The sequence below is a fragment of the Cricetulus griseus genome, chromosome X, assembly GCF_003668045.3.
Source record: "Cricetulus griseus strain 17A/GY chromosome X, alternate assembly CriGri-PICRH-1.0, whole genome shotgun sequence".
NCBI lineage: Eukaryota > Metazoa > Chordata > Mammalia > Rodentia > Cricetidae > Cricetulus > Cricetulus griseus.
The window spans coordinates 40,887,442-40,903,695 of record NC_048604.1 but is presented as its reverse complement, the minus strand read 5'-3'; the positions used below and the strand labels follow the sequence as shown (position 1 = coordinate 40,903,695).

The window sequence follows — 16,254 nt, the reverse complement described above, 5'->3', positions numbered from 1 at the left end:
TACAAATAAATGCAACTGATTTCTTTGTGTTGATTTTTTTTTTTACTTTTCAAGCTTTGATGAATTCACTTTTTTGGTCATAGAATTTTTTGAAACAGATTTTATTGTATAGCTCATGCTGGACTTGATTGAGTATGTAGCCTAAGCTGTCCATGAACTTGCTATCCTCTTGCCTCAGTTTCTAAAGTGCTGGAATTTCACCACCATACCCATCCCATCTGAGGGGGTGTGTGAAGTCCATAGCATTAACCACATATGGTATTATATTTTTGATTCCTTGACAGTTAAATTTTAGTTCTTCATATGGAATCAATCTTTTTATACCTCTTCCTTTTTTCTTCTTCTTACTTCCCTCCTCCTTTCTTATCCAACCACAGGCTCACTTGCCTGTTGCTCAAAATCTTCTACATCACCTTCTCAAGTTTTTGGCATGTACTAAACCTGGTATGATGGTTAATCTCAATTTTCAAATTTATGCAAACTGGAATTATCCAGGAGAAAAACTGCTGGGCATTCCTGTGAGAGATTATATTAATTGGGCTAATTAAAATAGAAAAACCCTCTCACTGTGGGTGGCAACACTCCCTGGTCTGGCATCCTGAACTCTATATAAAGGAGAAAATGACCTGAGCAATAAATTCTCACTCTGTTTCTTGACTGCAGGTGTGACCAGCTGCCTGAAGCTCCAACTGCAGAGACTTTTTGAACTATGAAATAAAAGCAGCCCTTTATCCCTCATTACTTTTGTCAGAATATTTTACCACTGCAACAAGAAAGGTAACCAAGGCTTTTTCTTTCTTTTTATTATACACACCTATTTCTATGAACTCCATTCTGAGAACAGCTTTTACTATAGACTATAAGTTTTGGTCATTTGTGTTTTCAGTTTTGTACTATTAAGATTATCTTCAATATTCTATTAGAGGCAACTCATCAGTTGAGAGTTCACATGCTCTTGTAGATCATCAGAATTCCTGCTTTCTATTTAAACCCTACCTTCATGTCCAAACCCTAAAGATGGACTCTGGGGAATTCGCTGGATCTTTTTGTTCCTCCAAATGTGTGACCACATTAACAAAACCAACAACAACAGAAAAAAGTTTCTCTAAATGTTTATCTGAGTAGACAGCTCAAATAGAAAAAAGCAATCCATTTTATTTTCTCTATGACAAATAAAGGCTAGAATACCATTCCTCATTAAGAAAATGATGGAATTTATTTTTCATTATGATGGCCAAGAATGGTACTTGGACCCATGTATTCTGTGAGAACTGAAATGATTCAAGTTTGCTCCGGAGGCATCCAGTCAGGTAACAAAGTAATATACTCTACTTGTTGATCCTTTGAACAGTCTGATGCTGCATTTCTATCTATTCTACATTAATTCACATGTACAATGTGGTGCTGTGCTTGCATGGTCTTCTTCACATTTGTTTAAAATGTATTTTCTTAACCATAGCTTCATATTATCCAAAGGAACTCATTCTAACACTCTTTCTAAAGATATATCAAGTTAGCATTGCATCTGAGATCTGTTAATATTACCATAAAATGGTGCATAAGTAAAAAAAAGTTAGAAACAGCATAAAGAAATATATTAAAAGCCTTTAAAATATGGACCTTCTTCAGGTGTGCAGTTTGGTTAAATTTATTTGAAGAGGTTTTCTGATTGTAGCTGTGTTCACTTGGATATATGTGTGTTGTTTGACAATTGGATATTTGGCTCATCTAGATATGCATCCTTCCAGATGCCTAGAGTGTCTTGGTTATGCTCCCCTTGTCTTCTATAGCATTAGTCTTAGCATATTATATGGGTGATAAAGTATAGCAATTTCAACTAAAATGCAAAAGCACTTTTTTATGCCTCTGATTTGTGCCATTACCATGAAAATCTCATCAATCAATGCAAAGAAATGAACAAAATCAAAATGAATTGGTGTTATTAATATAGTTCATCTCCAGATAAGAACTTCGACTAAGTTGTGAGACAAAGGGAATAGATAAGATATATGAAATCACAATAACACAGGAAGGAGTTATTGCACAGCCCACAGGATTCAGAGAAGCTCAGCATAAACTCAAATGTCAAATATAATTATCCTCCTTTTATTCAGAATGCACTATAATAAGATAGTTGTTATATGCTTGACATCTACATTATAAAATAGAAGAAATGATTTATTTTATGATTCACTATATATATATCACAATATATATATATATATATATATATATATATATATATATATATGAATGAAAAGGAAATGTAAGCAACACATATACCACAGATCATCATAGCCCAAAATGGAAATGGCCAAGACATTAATCAATTAGTGAGTGAATAAACATATTATGTCACATCCACATTGGATAACATCCAGCCTTACCTTTAGGAATAAAAAGAAACAAAATCCTGACCCAGCCAACAACATGTAATTTCAAAAACATGCTGGGTGAAAGGAAGCAAACACAAAAGGATATATTGCCTATTGGAGGGCACTGGGGGATCCTGTAGAGTTAAGTTACTGGGCACAGCTAGAAACAAAGAGGACTCACAGCAATGAGCTCACAGAGCTGGGTAGTGGCACCACTTTCCTGCTGGTGGATAGCCTAGCCAATAGCTCTACTTCACCAAGGGGATGAATCAGTCATTCCAATAGTCTAGGAAGCACAGTTGACAGTTTTGCCTAGCTTGAGTCCCTCTCCAGTGTCTTTGCCAAGTTAAAAAGCCTATTATATGCCTTTGTTTGAAAAGGAATCAATCCAAGGTGCTCTCCAGCCTCAGAGTCCAGTCCCTGCAGGAGTAGATAGTTGAGCCAGAGACACAACTAGCCTAGGAAACATAGCCCCAGCTGATCATAGATAATGAACTGTAACCCTGCACCATCATATAGCCAAACCAGTGGCTCCTACCAGCTGTAGAGTGTAACCTTTGGCCTCATCCAACCAGGGAACCAGACCAGCAAACTCATCCAACTGTGATAACCCAATGTACATCACTGCCTATTCAGATAACCCAGTTTAAAGTCCAGTCTTGTCATCAAACCCATCCTATAAGCTCATGTAATTAATGAACTTTACCCATGCCCAAGCAAGTGTGTAGTCAGTGACCCCAGTTAATTGCAGATCAAAGTCTGAAAACCCATGCAATGATGGAGCCAAGTCTGTAGCACTGCCTGATTTTAGATTTTAGTTCGCAATGATGGAGCCAAGTCTGTAGCACTGCCTGATTTTAGATTTTAGTTCTCAGCTTTATCTAACTTCAGGTTAGGCCTGTCATGTTCAAGTAATCTTGGCCAGAAACCTCCTTATCCAAAATATAGAGTATGGCCAATAGTCCCACCTAATCAAAGAATCTAAGAATTGCTTCTTTGTCCTAGTTCACTTCTCTGTGGCTATGTTTGAATCCATCACCAAAAACAAATGGGGAAGAAAGTGCTTATTTTGATTTATATGTTACAATCTACCAAAACAAGGGAAACCAAGGCAGGAACTGAAGCAGAGGCAAGGGAGAAATGCTACTTTCTAGCTTCTATACTCCTGTCTTGATTTCTTATACAGCTCAAGACCATTAGCCTGGGGGTGGTGATGAGGGAGGTGCTTCTGTGTATATGTTTGCCTTATTGGTTGATAAATGAAGTACTGTTGGCCAATAGGGAAGCAAGTTAGGTGGTACTAGAAGTCGAGGAGAATTCTGGAAAATGTAGTAAAGAGAAGTCTTGTGATCCAGGCAGGAAGTGACATAGCAGGCAGACTCAGAATATAGGCAGGAACAAGCAGGAAATCATGCTCTTCTTCCTCCTCTCATCTCTGGAACTGCCATGTGAGCCCAACAAGAGAGGACATATGCCACAGGTGTCCTCGATCAGATATGTCTTTATAAAATATACAGATTAATAATTATGGTTGGTATTAAGACAGAGATAGCAGATAAGAAATCCTAGTCATTGGTCAGCAGCATTATAATTAATATAAGACTCTGTGTGTTATTTAGGGCGCCCATGTGGTGGCGGAGCTCGGCTGGCTTAGCAGAAAGATTTGTCATTATAGGGTGGCACCACCCTTGGTGGGCAGAGCCCTTTACATCATTCAATAAAAAGTTATAGTTAGGAACAAGAATTTCTAAAATACTATTGTGCAGTGGGGTACTATTGATAATAGTGATATGTTAAATACTTCAAATAGCAAACTTTTGAAAATTTTCACTTATGAAGAAATAATAAATATTTGAGAAGATATATAATATTTAACCTCATTGATACATTATACAACTACACATGTCTCAAGATGTAAGTGGTACCCCATTAATATGTAGAATGTTTATGTTTTATGTATCAGTTGAGAAATAGTGGCTGAATGGATAAAAATTAAGACAGCCATTCGATTGTATAAAAGACTTCAAAGGACACAAATAGGTTTCAAGTGAGGGATGCTATTGGTAACCAAAGGAAAATAGGGTAACACAAAGTGAGTATTATTATTATATAACAAATAAATCTATCCACTGAAACCTATAGCAGCTGTAAATATTTATGTATCTAACATAGGAAATCTAAATATATAAAAACAAACTGAAATGAGAAATCAACAGCAGTATAATAGAAAGGAACTTCTACACTCTTCTGTCAAAGGTAGAAAGAAAACATAGATTTTAAAAATCAATAAATCTTGGGCTGGAGAGTTGACTCAGAAATTAAGAGGACTTGCTGCTCTTTCAGAGGACCTGAGTTCCATTCCTAGCACCCATGCCATGTAGCTGTCAATCCTCTGTAATTCTAGCTTCCAGGGATCCGACAACTCTGGTGGTACCTGAACTCATACACGAATACTCACACCCTATACACACACACACACACACACACACACACACACACATCCCTATACATAAATAAAATAATAAATCTTTTTTAAAAATCAATAGATAGCTAATAATAACATCATTATAGACAAAATAGTCCTACCAAAGATATTCATGACATTTCAACCAATGATCGAAGATCGTTCATTCTTCTAAATATACCCAGAACATACTCCAATATATTACCCCATAAAAAGTCTCAAATTCAAGAACACTGCAATCATATCAAGTATGTTTTCTCAAAAAATGGTATAAGGTGATAACTGAATAGGAGAGGAAAATTCACAAATACGTGGATAATTAAACATGATTGAACAATAAAGAACTTGAAGAAGAAATTTAAATTTTATTTATTTTACATGTATGGTATTTTTGTTTGCATGTATGTCTGTGCATGCCTGGTACCTGAGGAGGCCAGAAGAGGGAATTGGATCCCCTGGAACTGTAGGAATAGAAAGCCTCCCTGTGGGTGTTGGGGTCAAAGCTGAGCCTTCTTCATGAACAGCTAGTCCTCTTACCATTTAGCTATCTCTCCAGCGTGAGAAATTAAAATAATTAAGACAAAAATGGAAACAAAATACCAAAATACATACGATGTCTCCAAACATAGCTATAAATGCTTAAAATAATAAAATAACAATGTCAGTATGTAACCTAGTTTATACCTCAAAGGCCTACAAATAAACCAAGTAAGACCAAGGTTAGAAAGAAAGATGGAAACAATAAAGATTAGAACAAAAATAGATTAGAGACTACAAGAACATGGGAAAATGTCAACTTTAAAAATACAAATGTACAAAACACAAATTTCTTTTATTTAAGTTAAAACAAGCTTGTTTTACGTGTCAATCCCAGTTCCCTTTCCCTCCTCTCCTCCCATGTTTCCCACCTACCCCCTTTCTGCTCCCCAGGTAGGGTAAGGCCTTCCATTGGGGGAATCTTCAGAGTCTGTCATGCCTTCCATGGGGGAATCTTCAGAGTCTGTCATATCATTTGGAGCAGGACCTAGGCCCATCCCCATGTGTCTAGGCTGAGAGAGTATCCCTCTATGTGGAAATGGCTCTCAAAGTCCATTCGTATACTACGGATCAATACTGACCCACTGCCAGATGCCCCAGGCCTCCTAACTGACAACCACATTCAGATGGTCTGGTTCAGTCCTATACTGGTTTCCTAGCTATCAGTCCGGGGTCCATGAGCTCCTCCTTGTTCAGGTCAGCTGTTTCTGTGGGTTTCTCCAGCCTGGTCTTGACCCCTTTGCTCATCACTCCTCCCTCTCTGCAACTGGATTTCAGGAGTTCGGCTCAGTGTTTAGCTGTGGAATTACTAGCCTATCATCCACACAACCAGAGATATATTTTTTCTTGACTCCCAAAGAGAGAAAGATTGGATGAGTAAAATCAGCGGTGACAAAGGAGGTACTTGAACTAATACCACAGAAGCAGAAAAGACTCTAAGAGACTGATAGGAAGAATGAATGATCACATTGGATAGCCTGGACTAAACGGATAAATTCATTGATACTTGTATTGGACAAGTTTGAATGGATCAGTATCAAGTAAGGACATTGAATCAATGATATAAAGAAAAGCCACTGGCCACATGCCTTCATTATTGAATTCCACTGAACTTTTAAAGAGTATCTAAGTCCAATACTTCTTACATTTTTCGAAATGAAGAAGAACTTAATTTCAAACTTAATTCATAAACTCAGTATTGCACTCAGTCCTAAACCAGATAAAGACATAGTGGAAAAAGAAAACTACAGGCCAACCTCTCCAATAAATACTTAAAAACAAACAAACAAAAAACCCATTTCAACCAAACTTTAGCTATTAGCATACAGACTTTAATACTGCCCCAAAATGTCATGTTATGATCAAATGGGATTTATTTCAGGGATACAAAGCTGAGTTAGCATATATAAATCAATTAATGTATGGTACACCACCTTAACATTGAGTGGTGCATTATTCTGCCTATCAAATTTGTTTCCAGATTAAGGCTATAATGAGGCAGAGTAATATGATTCTTCTGAGAGGAGTGAGTCTATGCACATATGGTCTGATACTTTTGTTGTTGTTGCTGTTAAATTCCTCAAAGTGGGATTGCTGAGTCACATGCTCAACTCCCTGAGAAACTGCCAGTTTTCCAGGGAGGCTGTAGCTTGGAAGCTTCTCAACAGCAATCTCCTGCTGCTCTGCATTCTTGTTGGCACTGGGGGTTCTGTTTTTACCATATGAGCTCTCCCTGGGCATATGTAGTAAGCAGCCTGGTCCCCGAGGACTAAAGATAATGTCATAGTTTGAATATATTTTGAAAAGCCTCATCATTGAAGGCTTGATCCCCAACTGGGGCCTCCAGTCATTGAGAATTGACTGGGTTATGAAGGCACTAAATTTGCCAATTGATGAATCCATCGATGAATTCATAATTTTCTAGAATTTGTGGGAGGTGTAGGAGATAGGTCAAGTGGAGATGATGGAGATAACTGGGGGTGTGTTTTTGAATAGTGAATTTGGTCCTGCATCCCCTTATTGTCCTCTCTCTTCCTGCTTCCTGCTGCCACAAAGTGAACATCTTTGTTTTCCCATTTCCCTCTACTGTGGTGTTCTGCCTCACCGCAGGCCAGAAACAACAGAGCCAACTGATTACAGACTAAAATTTGTGAAATCACAACTCAATCAATCCTCCCACCTTGAAGATGTCAATATTTCTTACAGCAAGTAAACAAAAACTAACTGCAGTCTTTTCTTTTTTAAATTTGCTTCTTGGTCAATAAAATAACTTGCTTTGTTGAAGAATCCATTTACTTTTTCACTGTAAAGCCTGAACAGAGACTAGCAAGATGGTCTAGTTAGTAAAGGCGCCTGGCACCATGTCTGATGTCCCGAGTTAGAACCCTGTAACCCACATGATGGAAAAAGAGAACCAACCCACTCAAGTTGTCCTCTGACCACTATGTGAATGTGCTAACACACACACACACACACACACACACACAAATAAATAAATAAATAAATAAATAAAAGAATTTAAATGTTTTAAAATTCAAAAGCCCAAACCTGAAGTGTTTGCCTTTTTCTTGCTGAACTGTATACTTTTATATTTCTATTTACATATTTTTAAATTGTAATGCTATATAGCACAATGCATTATTTGCATGGTGCTGATGATGCTAATACAAATAAACATTTATAGCATATATAATTATGTGCAATGTGTACAGCCTGATAGTGATAAAATTATAGTTGTAAGTTGATGAATTTATTGTGCTGTTCTTTTAATCATTATGCTATACTCATTCTATGAACCACATAAAATTTTAAACATAAAACATACCATACTATGGCAGTCTCTGCCTCATAATCATGGTACTTACCTCTACTCTTGATTCTGATATTTTCTCTTGTTCTTGATTTAATCTCCTGTTGTTTTAGTTGAACACTATAATACATTTAGGCATATGCAAAATGTATTCACATGTCTTAAAAGCCTAGGCATGTAATAGACTAGACCACCCAGGTTTGCATGGTTACACTCTGATATTCACACAATTATGAAACCTGCTAATGATGCATTTCTTGGTACATGTCCTCAGGGCTAACCACACTTTTAATATTCTGCCTTTCTTTTGAGACCTAATTAATGAATAGGAAGAATTTTGCCATTTCAACAAAAATTACAAAATAAAACCATTAACACTAGAAGCTTATGGTTTATGGGTATGGTAATGTATGTGGACATTTTAAGATTTTAATTACTGGCATAATAAATCAAAAGTTTTCCTTTAGAGCAACAAGGTTTAAAATCATGTTCAGATATATAGGGAATGATTCATAGAAGACCAGGAGAAAACAATATTAGTATTTCCCTTATAGTCAGTATTTCACAATTTATTTCAAAATTCATGGGCTTAAAATTTACCTTCTCCAAATTTCCTTAATATATGTAGAATAGTTTAAATTTTTTCAAACTTTTGCTTTGTAGAATCTGAGATTGCAGAGCCTTTACATTACAGATATCATCTAAGGACACAGAAACAGGAAAGAAGATAGAATAAGTGGAGACTCAGTCATTGCAGCCTCCTCTCGATAGTGGCTGCTTTCCTTGTTCACAAGCAGTAATCAGGACCTATATTTATCATCATGTATTCAGTTTTCATCTCTATCTTCATATGCAAACACATTGTGCTAAAAGTAAATACATAAATGATATTATTTCAGTGCAAGTGTCACACACTTTTAGTCTGTAAATTTTCACTTTAAATGTTTCTCCTCTACTACTCAGTGGAAGAAACAATGGAATCTTGAAATTCCAGGCAAATGGATGCAACTAGAAGAAACCATCCTGAGTGAGGTAACCCAGTTGCAAAAAGACAAAATTGGTATGTACTCACTCATATATGGATTTTAGATCTAGAGCAAAAAAGTAGCAGCCTGCAATCCACACTGCCAGAGAAGCTAGGAAACAAGGAAGACCCTAAGAGAGACATACATGGTCCCCTGGAGAAGGGGAAAGGGACAAGATCTCCTAAGCTAATGGGGAACATGGGGGGAGAGGATAGGGAGTTAGAAGAAAGAGAAGAGAAGAGGAGGGGAGAGGAGGACATGAGGAACAGGAAGATCTAGTCAGGGGAAGAATAGAGGAGAGCAAGAAAAGAGATACCACAGTAGAGGGAGCCATTATAGGTTTAAAGAGAAATCTGGCACTAGAGAAATGTTCAGAGATCTACAAGTTTGACCCCAACTAACAACCTAAGCAATAGTAGAGAGGCTACCTTAATGCCCTTCTCCCATAATGAGACTGATGACTACCTTATATGCCATCCTAGTGCCTTCATCCAGTAGCTGATGGAAGCAGAAGCAGTTAAACACTGAGCTGAACTCTGGAATCCAGTTGCAGACAGGGAAGAATAATGAGCAAAGGGGTCAAGACCAGGCTGGAGAAACCCACAGAAACAGCTGACCTGAACAAGGGGGAGCTCATGGACCCCAGACTGATAGCTGGGAAACCAACATAGGACTGTTCCAGACACCTTAAAGTAGGAAGTCAGTTTGGAGGTCTAGACAATCTATGGGGCTACTGTTAGTGGATCAGTATTAGTCCCTAGTATATGAATGGATTTTGGGAGCCTTCTCCACATAGAGGGGATACTCTCTCAGCCTAGATACATGGGAGAGTGTCTAGGCTCTGCTCCAAATGATATGACAGACTTTGAAGATCTCCATGGAAGGCCTCACCCTCCCAGGGGACAGAAAGAGGTTGGGATAGGGAGTCTTGGAAGTCAGGGGAGGAGGGGAGGGAGAGAAAACTGAGATTGACATGTAAAAGAAGCTTGTTTCTAATTTAAATTTAAAAAGAAACAACTGTTTCTTCTACCAGAATAGAATGGCATAGTTCAGTTGTCCTAGAAACCAGAAGTTTATCATGTGATGATTGATGCAAGTCTTCTATAGCAACTGGATAGTGCAAACTCATTCTCAAAGACCATATTTTAATCATTGCCCCAGGAACTGGAAGCAGAAGCCCAATTCAGTAACTAAATGAAACTGTATTAGAGAAAGCAACCACGATTTGCCACAATATAAACATTAGAGGAAAATATTTTTTATGGTTTAATAAATCAATTTAGAAAAGTACATTGACAATTGCAACTTTCTTTTGTAGTCCCAGTGGCATGCTTTACAAAATATCCTTAGCCTATGTTGGGTCTGAAAGAGATCTCAGATGCAAATCTATCCTAATTGTACTCTTACTTCAACATAGCATCTAATGACACAAATTCTTAAGAATAAGAACAGTGAAGACAATCTCAGGGACATCAAGATATTGCATTTTGTAACACAGACATTATGATAGTAGGAATCCATTTACCAGTCCTTAAAGGAATGGGAATATATTGACACTGTTTTACTCCCCACAGTAAGTTAAAATGAAGACTATGATGATAGCAATGTGATGGTAAGAAGAAAGTTACTGACATGAGGGATATTTCATTTTTCTGAAATATCATTTATCTTGTGGGACAATGGACATTTATTATAATTAGGGGCTACTCCAAAATAGAGGTCTGAAAAAGAAATACATAGCAAGAGCCACTCAAAATAGATACTAATGTCATTCTTTTATTTGGTTGACACCAATTTCACCTTCTGTTAAGTCATCTTGCCCAACTTTTATCTGTCATGAAGGCTTTAGAATCAACAAATTTCCTAACTCATATTATTAAATGATTTTTCCTTTTAAAGAAATAGGTATGTATTGTAAATTGAAAATTTCCATGAAACATCTATTAATTATACTTTATGCTTATGACACTGTTTTTTCCCTTTGATGGTAATAAGATATTTTTGTAAGTGGAAAATATTGGTGATATTGATATAAAGCACATACTTCAATTGGCACTTACCCTTTCAATAAACACTTTTCAACTTTGTATAGTTTTCAGATCTGTAATGACACATTCTTTCAGAATTAAGAAATTAGCAGAAGGGAGGGAGAAGGGAACTGGGATTGTCATGTAATTCAATCTTGTTTCTAATTCAAATAAAAATGTTAAAAAATTAGCATATAATTGCTAGAAGAAAGGGAATGAAATATTGTGATGTTATGAAAACTAAAATTTCATAAATGCACCTTTCCTCCCTTACTCAAACCCAGAAAACCTACTTTGCATTCTTCAGTCCACACTTTTCTTAATAGTTGTAGTATGTTATGTATACATGTATGCAACTAACTCAATGCCACACAAATATTCTTTCTAGTCATGATTGTGAAGGTAATTAATTTATTCTCTATTAGTTGAAGAAAATAGTTGCTTAGGAATATAACATAACTTACTAAAACATCCAGCTATTGGTGAACATACTCTAGAGGGCGAAAATGCCTGTGCACACATTTAAGCACTGGATAAGCCAGGAAAGTTAAAATCACACAGCTTATCTTTTCAATGGAATGAGGTGTTTAGCTGTTTTCCCAGAGTGTTGGGGGTGAAATGTAGTTTACAACCCAGTAATCCTTTGCTACCTGTTGAGCCAGGCCCCACCCATGTTTCCAGAGTTTATGTCTTACTTATCCCAGACCCTTTCCTCTTAAAACCTTGAGCCATAACCCCTTAGGCCATAAAACTCATCCTTGTGGGAGATGTCATTTATACAACAGCCTAAGTGACTTCTGTGTTATCTTAGGACCAGACCAAATCCTGACTCCCATAGGCATTATGCTTATTTCAGTCATTCTCCTTAGACCATAAATCTTGGGCACTATCTCTGAGTCAACAGTACCCATTCTTGTGAAAGAAGCCAGATATACTCTGTAAGGACTCTCAGTGTAAACATGCCTTAAGATTGTTGGGCAAATAGGACTAAGCTAAATGTTATTTGAATACTTTTTTTCAAAATTGTGCTGTGCTTAATTATGGCTAAAGTAAAATGATCTGGGTTAGACTCTAGAAGTCCTAGCCCACACTGGTTACAAAGTTGGGCTGATCCAGGTATCATTCTTACCCTGATCATTTTTCCCTGAGACCCTCCCACAATGTTTCCATTGTCTTGGTATTATAAATAATGCACCAGTATGCATTCTAATGCTAAAAAAGAATATCAATAAAATATATGACTCTTATTGATACAGGAAAAGAAAGAAAAAGGGAGTTGGATATCTCTAGCTACCAAGTATGAGATAAAAATATCTAAAGTAATATATATGTAGAGAGAGAAAGTTTTTTGGTAGAGGGCCTACTTGTAGCATCCCAGGACAACTGAATCTTGGTTTTGTTTTTATTTCTATATATTAGGACTCCTTGTGACATTGTCATATTTTATATGATATAATTGGACATGTTCATCCTGCATAAGATAATATGATGTATAAATGCAATGGAACACTATTGAATTTCAGTCATTTTCATTCTCGACAACCCTGTCATCCTTGCTTATTCCTTTCTCCCTCTTATTAGAACCTTTTCAAATATATATATTATTCCTACTTCGGCATCTTTTTATTTTTGGTGACTCACTGATTTCAATTAGGATTGCTTGGGTAGGGAGTTATTTTTCTGGGGTATAAACCACTTAAAAAATTCTATACCATGAAAAAAATGACCTCTCCTACTCTAACAACCATTAACTGTTGGACAGCTCCTGGGAGAGGTGAGACCTCATGAGTTCTTCCCTGTCATGACAGGATATTGATGGCTCAGGCTTGTGTACACTTTTTGCAGGGGTCTAGAGCTGCTGCGAGTTCATGAATGCAATAGCCATGTAATGCTGATAAGACATCCCTTGACAGCACTTCATCTTTTGCCTTTATAATTTTTTGCCCCCTATTCCATAATGCTTCCTGATCTTTGGATGTGGTGATAAAGATGTCCCGTTTAGTATCATACCCATACTCATTTATTCTCTATACTTTATTTATATATTTATTTATTCTTCTCTCATGCAATATATCCTAACTGCAATTTCCCCTCCCTCTGCTCTTCCCAGCACTCCCTCAACACCTGCCCTCTCCCCTAGATCCACCACTCCTCCATTTCCCTTCAGAAAAGAGCATGCCTCACAGAGATATCAACTGAGCACAGCATAACAAGATTCAATAAGAATAGGCACAAGCCCACATACCAGGGCTTGGAGAGGCAACCAAGTAGGAGGAACGGATCCCAAAAGCAGACAAAAATGTAAGAGACAACCCCCACTCACACTGCTGGTTGTCCCATAAACACCCACTACACAACCATAACATATGTTCATAGGACCTAGTGCAGACCCATGCAGGCTCCGTGACTGCGATTGCCACTTCAGTCTTGGTGAGTCCCTGTCAGCACTGCTTAATTAATTCTGTGGGCAGTGTTCTTGGGGTGTCCTTGACCCTACTAACTCCTACAATTCTTCCTTTCCCTTTTCTGCAGAGTTCCCTGAGCTCCGGGGGGAGGAAACTGATGGAGATCTCCAATATGAACTCTCTTCCTGCCTAGTGTTTGGCTGTGGGTGTCTGTGTCTGCTCCCATCGGCTGCTGAGAGGCGGCCTCTCTGATGATGATGGGCATAACACTAATCTAGGAGTATAGCAAAATATCATTAGGAATCATTTATGGATTTTTTTTCTTTCTGTTCCAAGCCTCTGGGCTATCCCGTCTCTGTTTCTGGTCATCCTGGCAGCATTGGCCATGGGTGTTCTCTCTCCTGGTGTGGGCTTCAGGTTAGACCAGTCGTTGGTGGATTACTCCCACAAGCTCTTAGCCATCATTGCCCCAGCATGTCTTACAGGCAAGAAGGGTTGTAGGTAGGTTTTTGCCTGGGTTGGTGTCCCAGTCCCATGACTGGAAGCCTTGCCTGGTTACAGAAGATGGCCAATTTAGGCACCATATCCTCCATTTCTAGGAGTCCTCACTAGGGCCAACCTCATAGATTCCAGGAAGTTTCCACTGCACTGGGTTTCCATATCACCCCCCAAATGCTCCTCAACTCCAGCTGTCTTTCACTGTAGTCTCTCCCTCCATTCCTTCCATCCCCCACCTGATCCCTCCTATTCCCATTCACACCCACCCCCAGTCACCTACAAAATCTCTACTTCACCTTCCAAGGGAGATCCATGCATTCCTTGCTTGAGCCCTCCTTGTTACCTAGCCTCTCTGGGTCTGTGAATTATAGCCTGGTTATCCTTTTACCTTACAGCTAATATCCACTTGTGAGTACCATGTTTGTCTTTCTGGGTCTGGATTACCTCATTCAGGAAGATCTTTTTTAGTTCCATCCATTCCCCAGCAAATTTCCCATTGTCATTGTTTTTAACAGCTGAGTAATACTCCATTGTGTAAATGTACCACATCTTCTTTGATTTTTAAAATTTAATTTATTTTAATCCATACCTCTACTAGCCCCCCCCATCTCCCCTCTGCTCTTCTATCAATCCACTCCTCTGTTTCTGCTCAGAAAGAGTCAGGCCTCCTATGGGTATCAACAAAGCATGGCATATCAAGTTGCAGTAAGACTAACCACCTTCCCTTATATTAAAGCTGAGCAAGGCAATCCAGTATGAGAAATTGGTTTCCAAGAATCAGCCAAAGCATTGGGGACAGCCCCTGCTCCCATTGTTAGGACTCTCACAAATACTTCATGATACATAGCTGCCACATATATGTAGGTTGGTCCCTTGCAGGCTCCCTGGTGGTTAGTTGATTCAGACTCAGTGAATCAACTGAGCCAGATTCCTATGAGCCAGATTAGTTGATTCTGTGGGTGTATTCTTGTGATGTCCTTGACCTTTCTGGATCCTATAATCCTTCCTCCTTCTCTTCAGCAGGATTTCCCAGGCTCAGCCTGATGTTTGGCTATTGGTCTCTATATCTGTTTCCATCAGTTACTGGATGAAGGATCTCCGATGACAATTGGGGTAGTCACAAATCTTGTAAAGGGAGATGGTAAGTTTGGGCTATGTATTCACTATTTCTAGGACTCTTAGCTGGAGTCACCCTTGTAGATTCTTGGAAGTTTCCCTTGCAGCAGGTTTCTACCTGTTCCTGAAAAGCCCCCTTTCCAGTCATCTCTTTCACCACTCTACTCCTCTACCTGTCCCCCAATCCAATCCCTCAAGTTCCCAGCCCCACTCACCCCAAGTCCACCCTGGAGATTTTCTCTATTCCCCATTCCCAGGGAGATCCATGCATCCTCCTCTCTTGTTCCCTCCTTGTTACCTAGTCTTTCTTAGTCTGTGGATTGTAGCATGGTTATCCTTTACTTTACAGTTAATATGCAATGATGAGTGAGTAGTTACAATGTTTGTCCTTCTGAATCAGGATTACCTCTCTCAGGATGATATTTTCTAGTTCCATCCATTTACCTACAAATTTCCTGATGTCATTGTTTCTAACGGCTAATACTCCATTGTGTAAATGTACATTTTCCTTATTAATTCCTGGGTTGAGAGGCATCCAGGTTATTTCCAGGCTCTGGTTATCAGAAATAATGTTGCTGTGAATATAGTTGAGCAAGTGTCTTGTGGTATGATTGAGCATCGTTCACATATATACCCAGGGTGGTATCGGGGAGTCTTGAGCTAGATTGATTCCCAGTTTTCTGTGAAACTGCCATATTGATTTCCAAAGTAGCTGTACAAGGTTACCCTCCCACCAGCAGTGGTCGTGTGTTCCCCTTACTACAGATCCTCTCCAGCAAAAGCTGTCATTAGTGTTTTTGATCTTAGCCATTCTGACAGGTGTAAAATGATATCTCAGAGTTGTTTTGATTTGCATTTTTCTGATATCTAAGGATGTTGAACATTCTTTTATTTTTATTTATTTATTTTTATAATTGTAATTAGACCAATTTTAAATTAGAAACAAGCTTCTTTTACATGTCAATCCCAGTTCCCTCTTCCACCCCTCCTCCCCTGCG

General features: G+C 38.3%; 1 protein-coding gene across 3 annotated transcripts in view; it reads left to right on the top strand.

Moving 5' to 3' along the window:
* Radx (RPA1 related single stranded DNA binding protein, X-linked) overlaps positions 1 to 16,254 on the top strand; it is a 147,154-nt gene that overhangs the window by 17,816 nt on the left and 113,084 nt on the right. For 2 of the 3 annotated variants that reach the window (XM_035450219.1, XM_035450217.1), the window contains exons 2-3: positions 664 to 777; positions 15,161 to 15,281. In XM_035450219.1, coding sequence (XP_035306110.1) covers positions 15,242 to 15,281 — 40 coding nt within the window. In that variant the 5' untranslated portion in view covers positions 664 to 777; positions 15,161 to 15,241. The remainder of the gene's footprint in view (positions 1 to 663; positions 778 to 15,160; positions 15,282 to 16,254) is intronic. The other variant, XM_035450218.1, reaches the window with a different exon arrangement.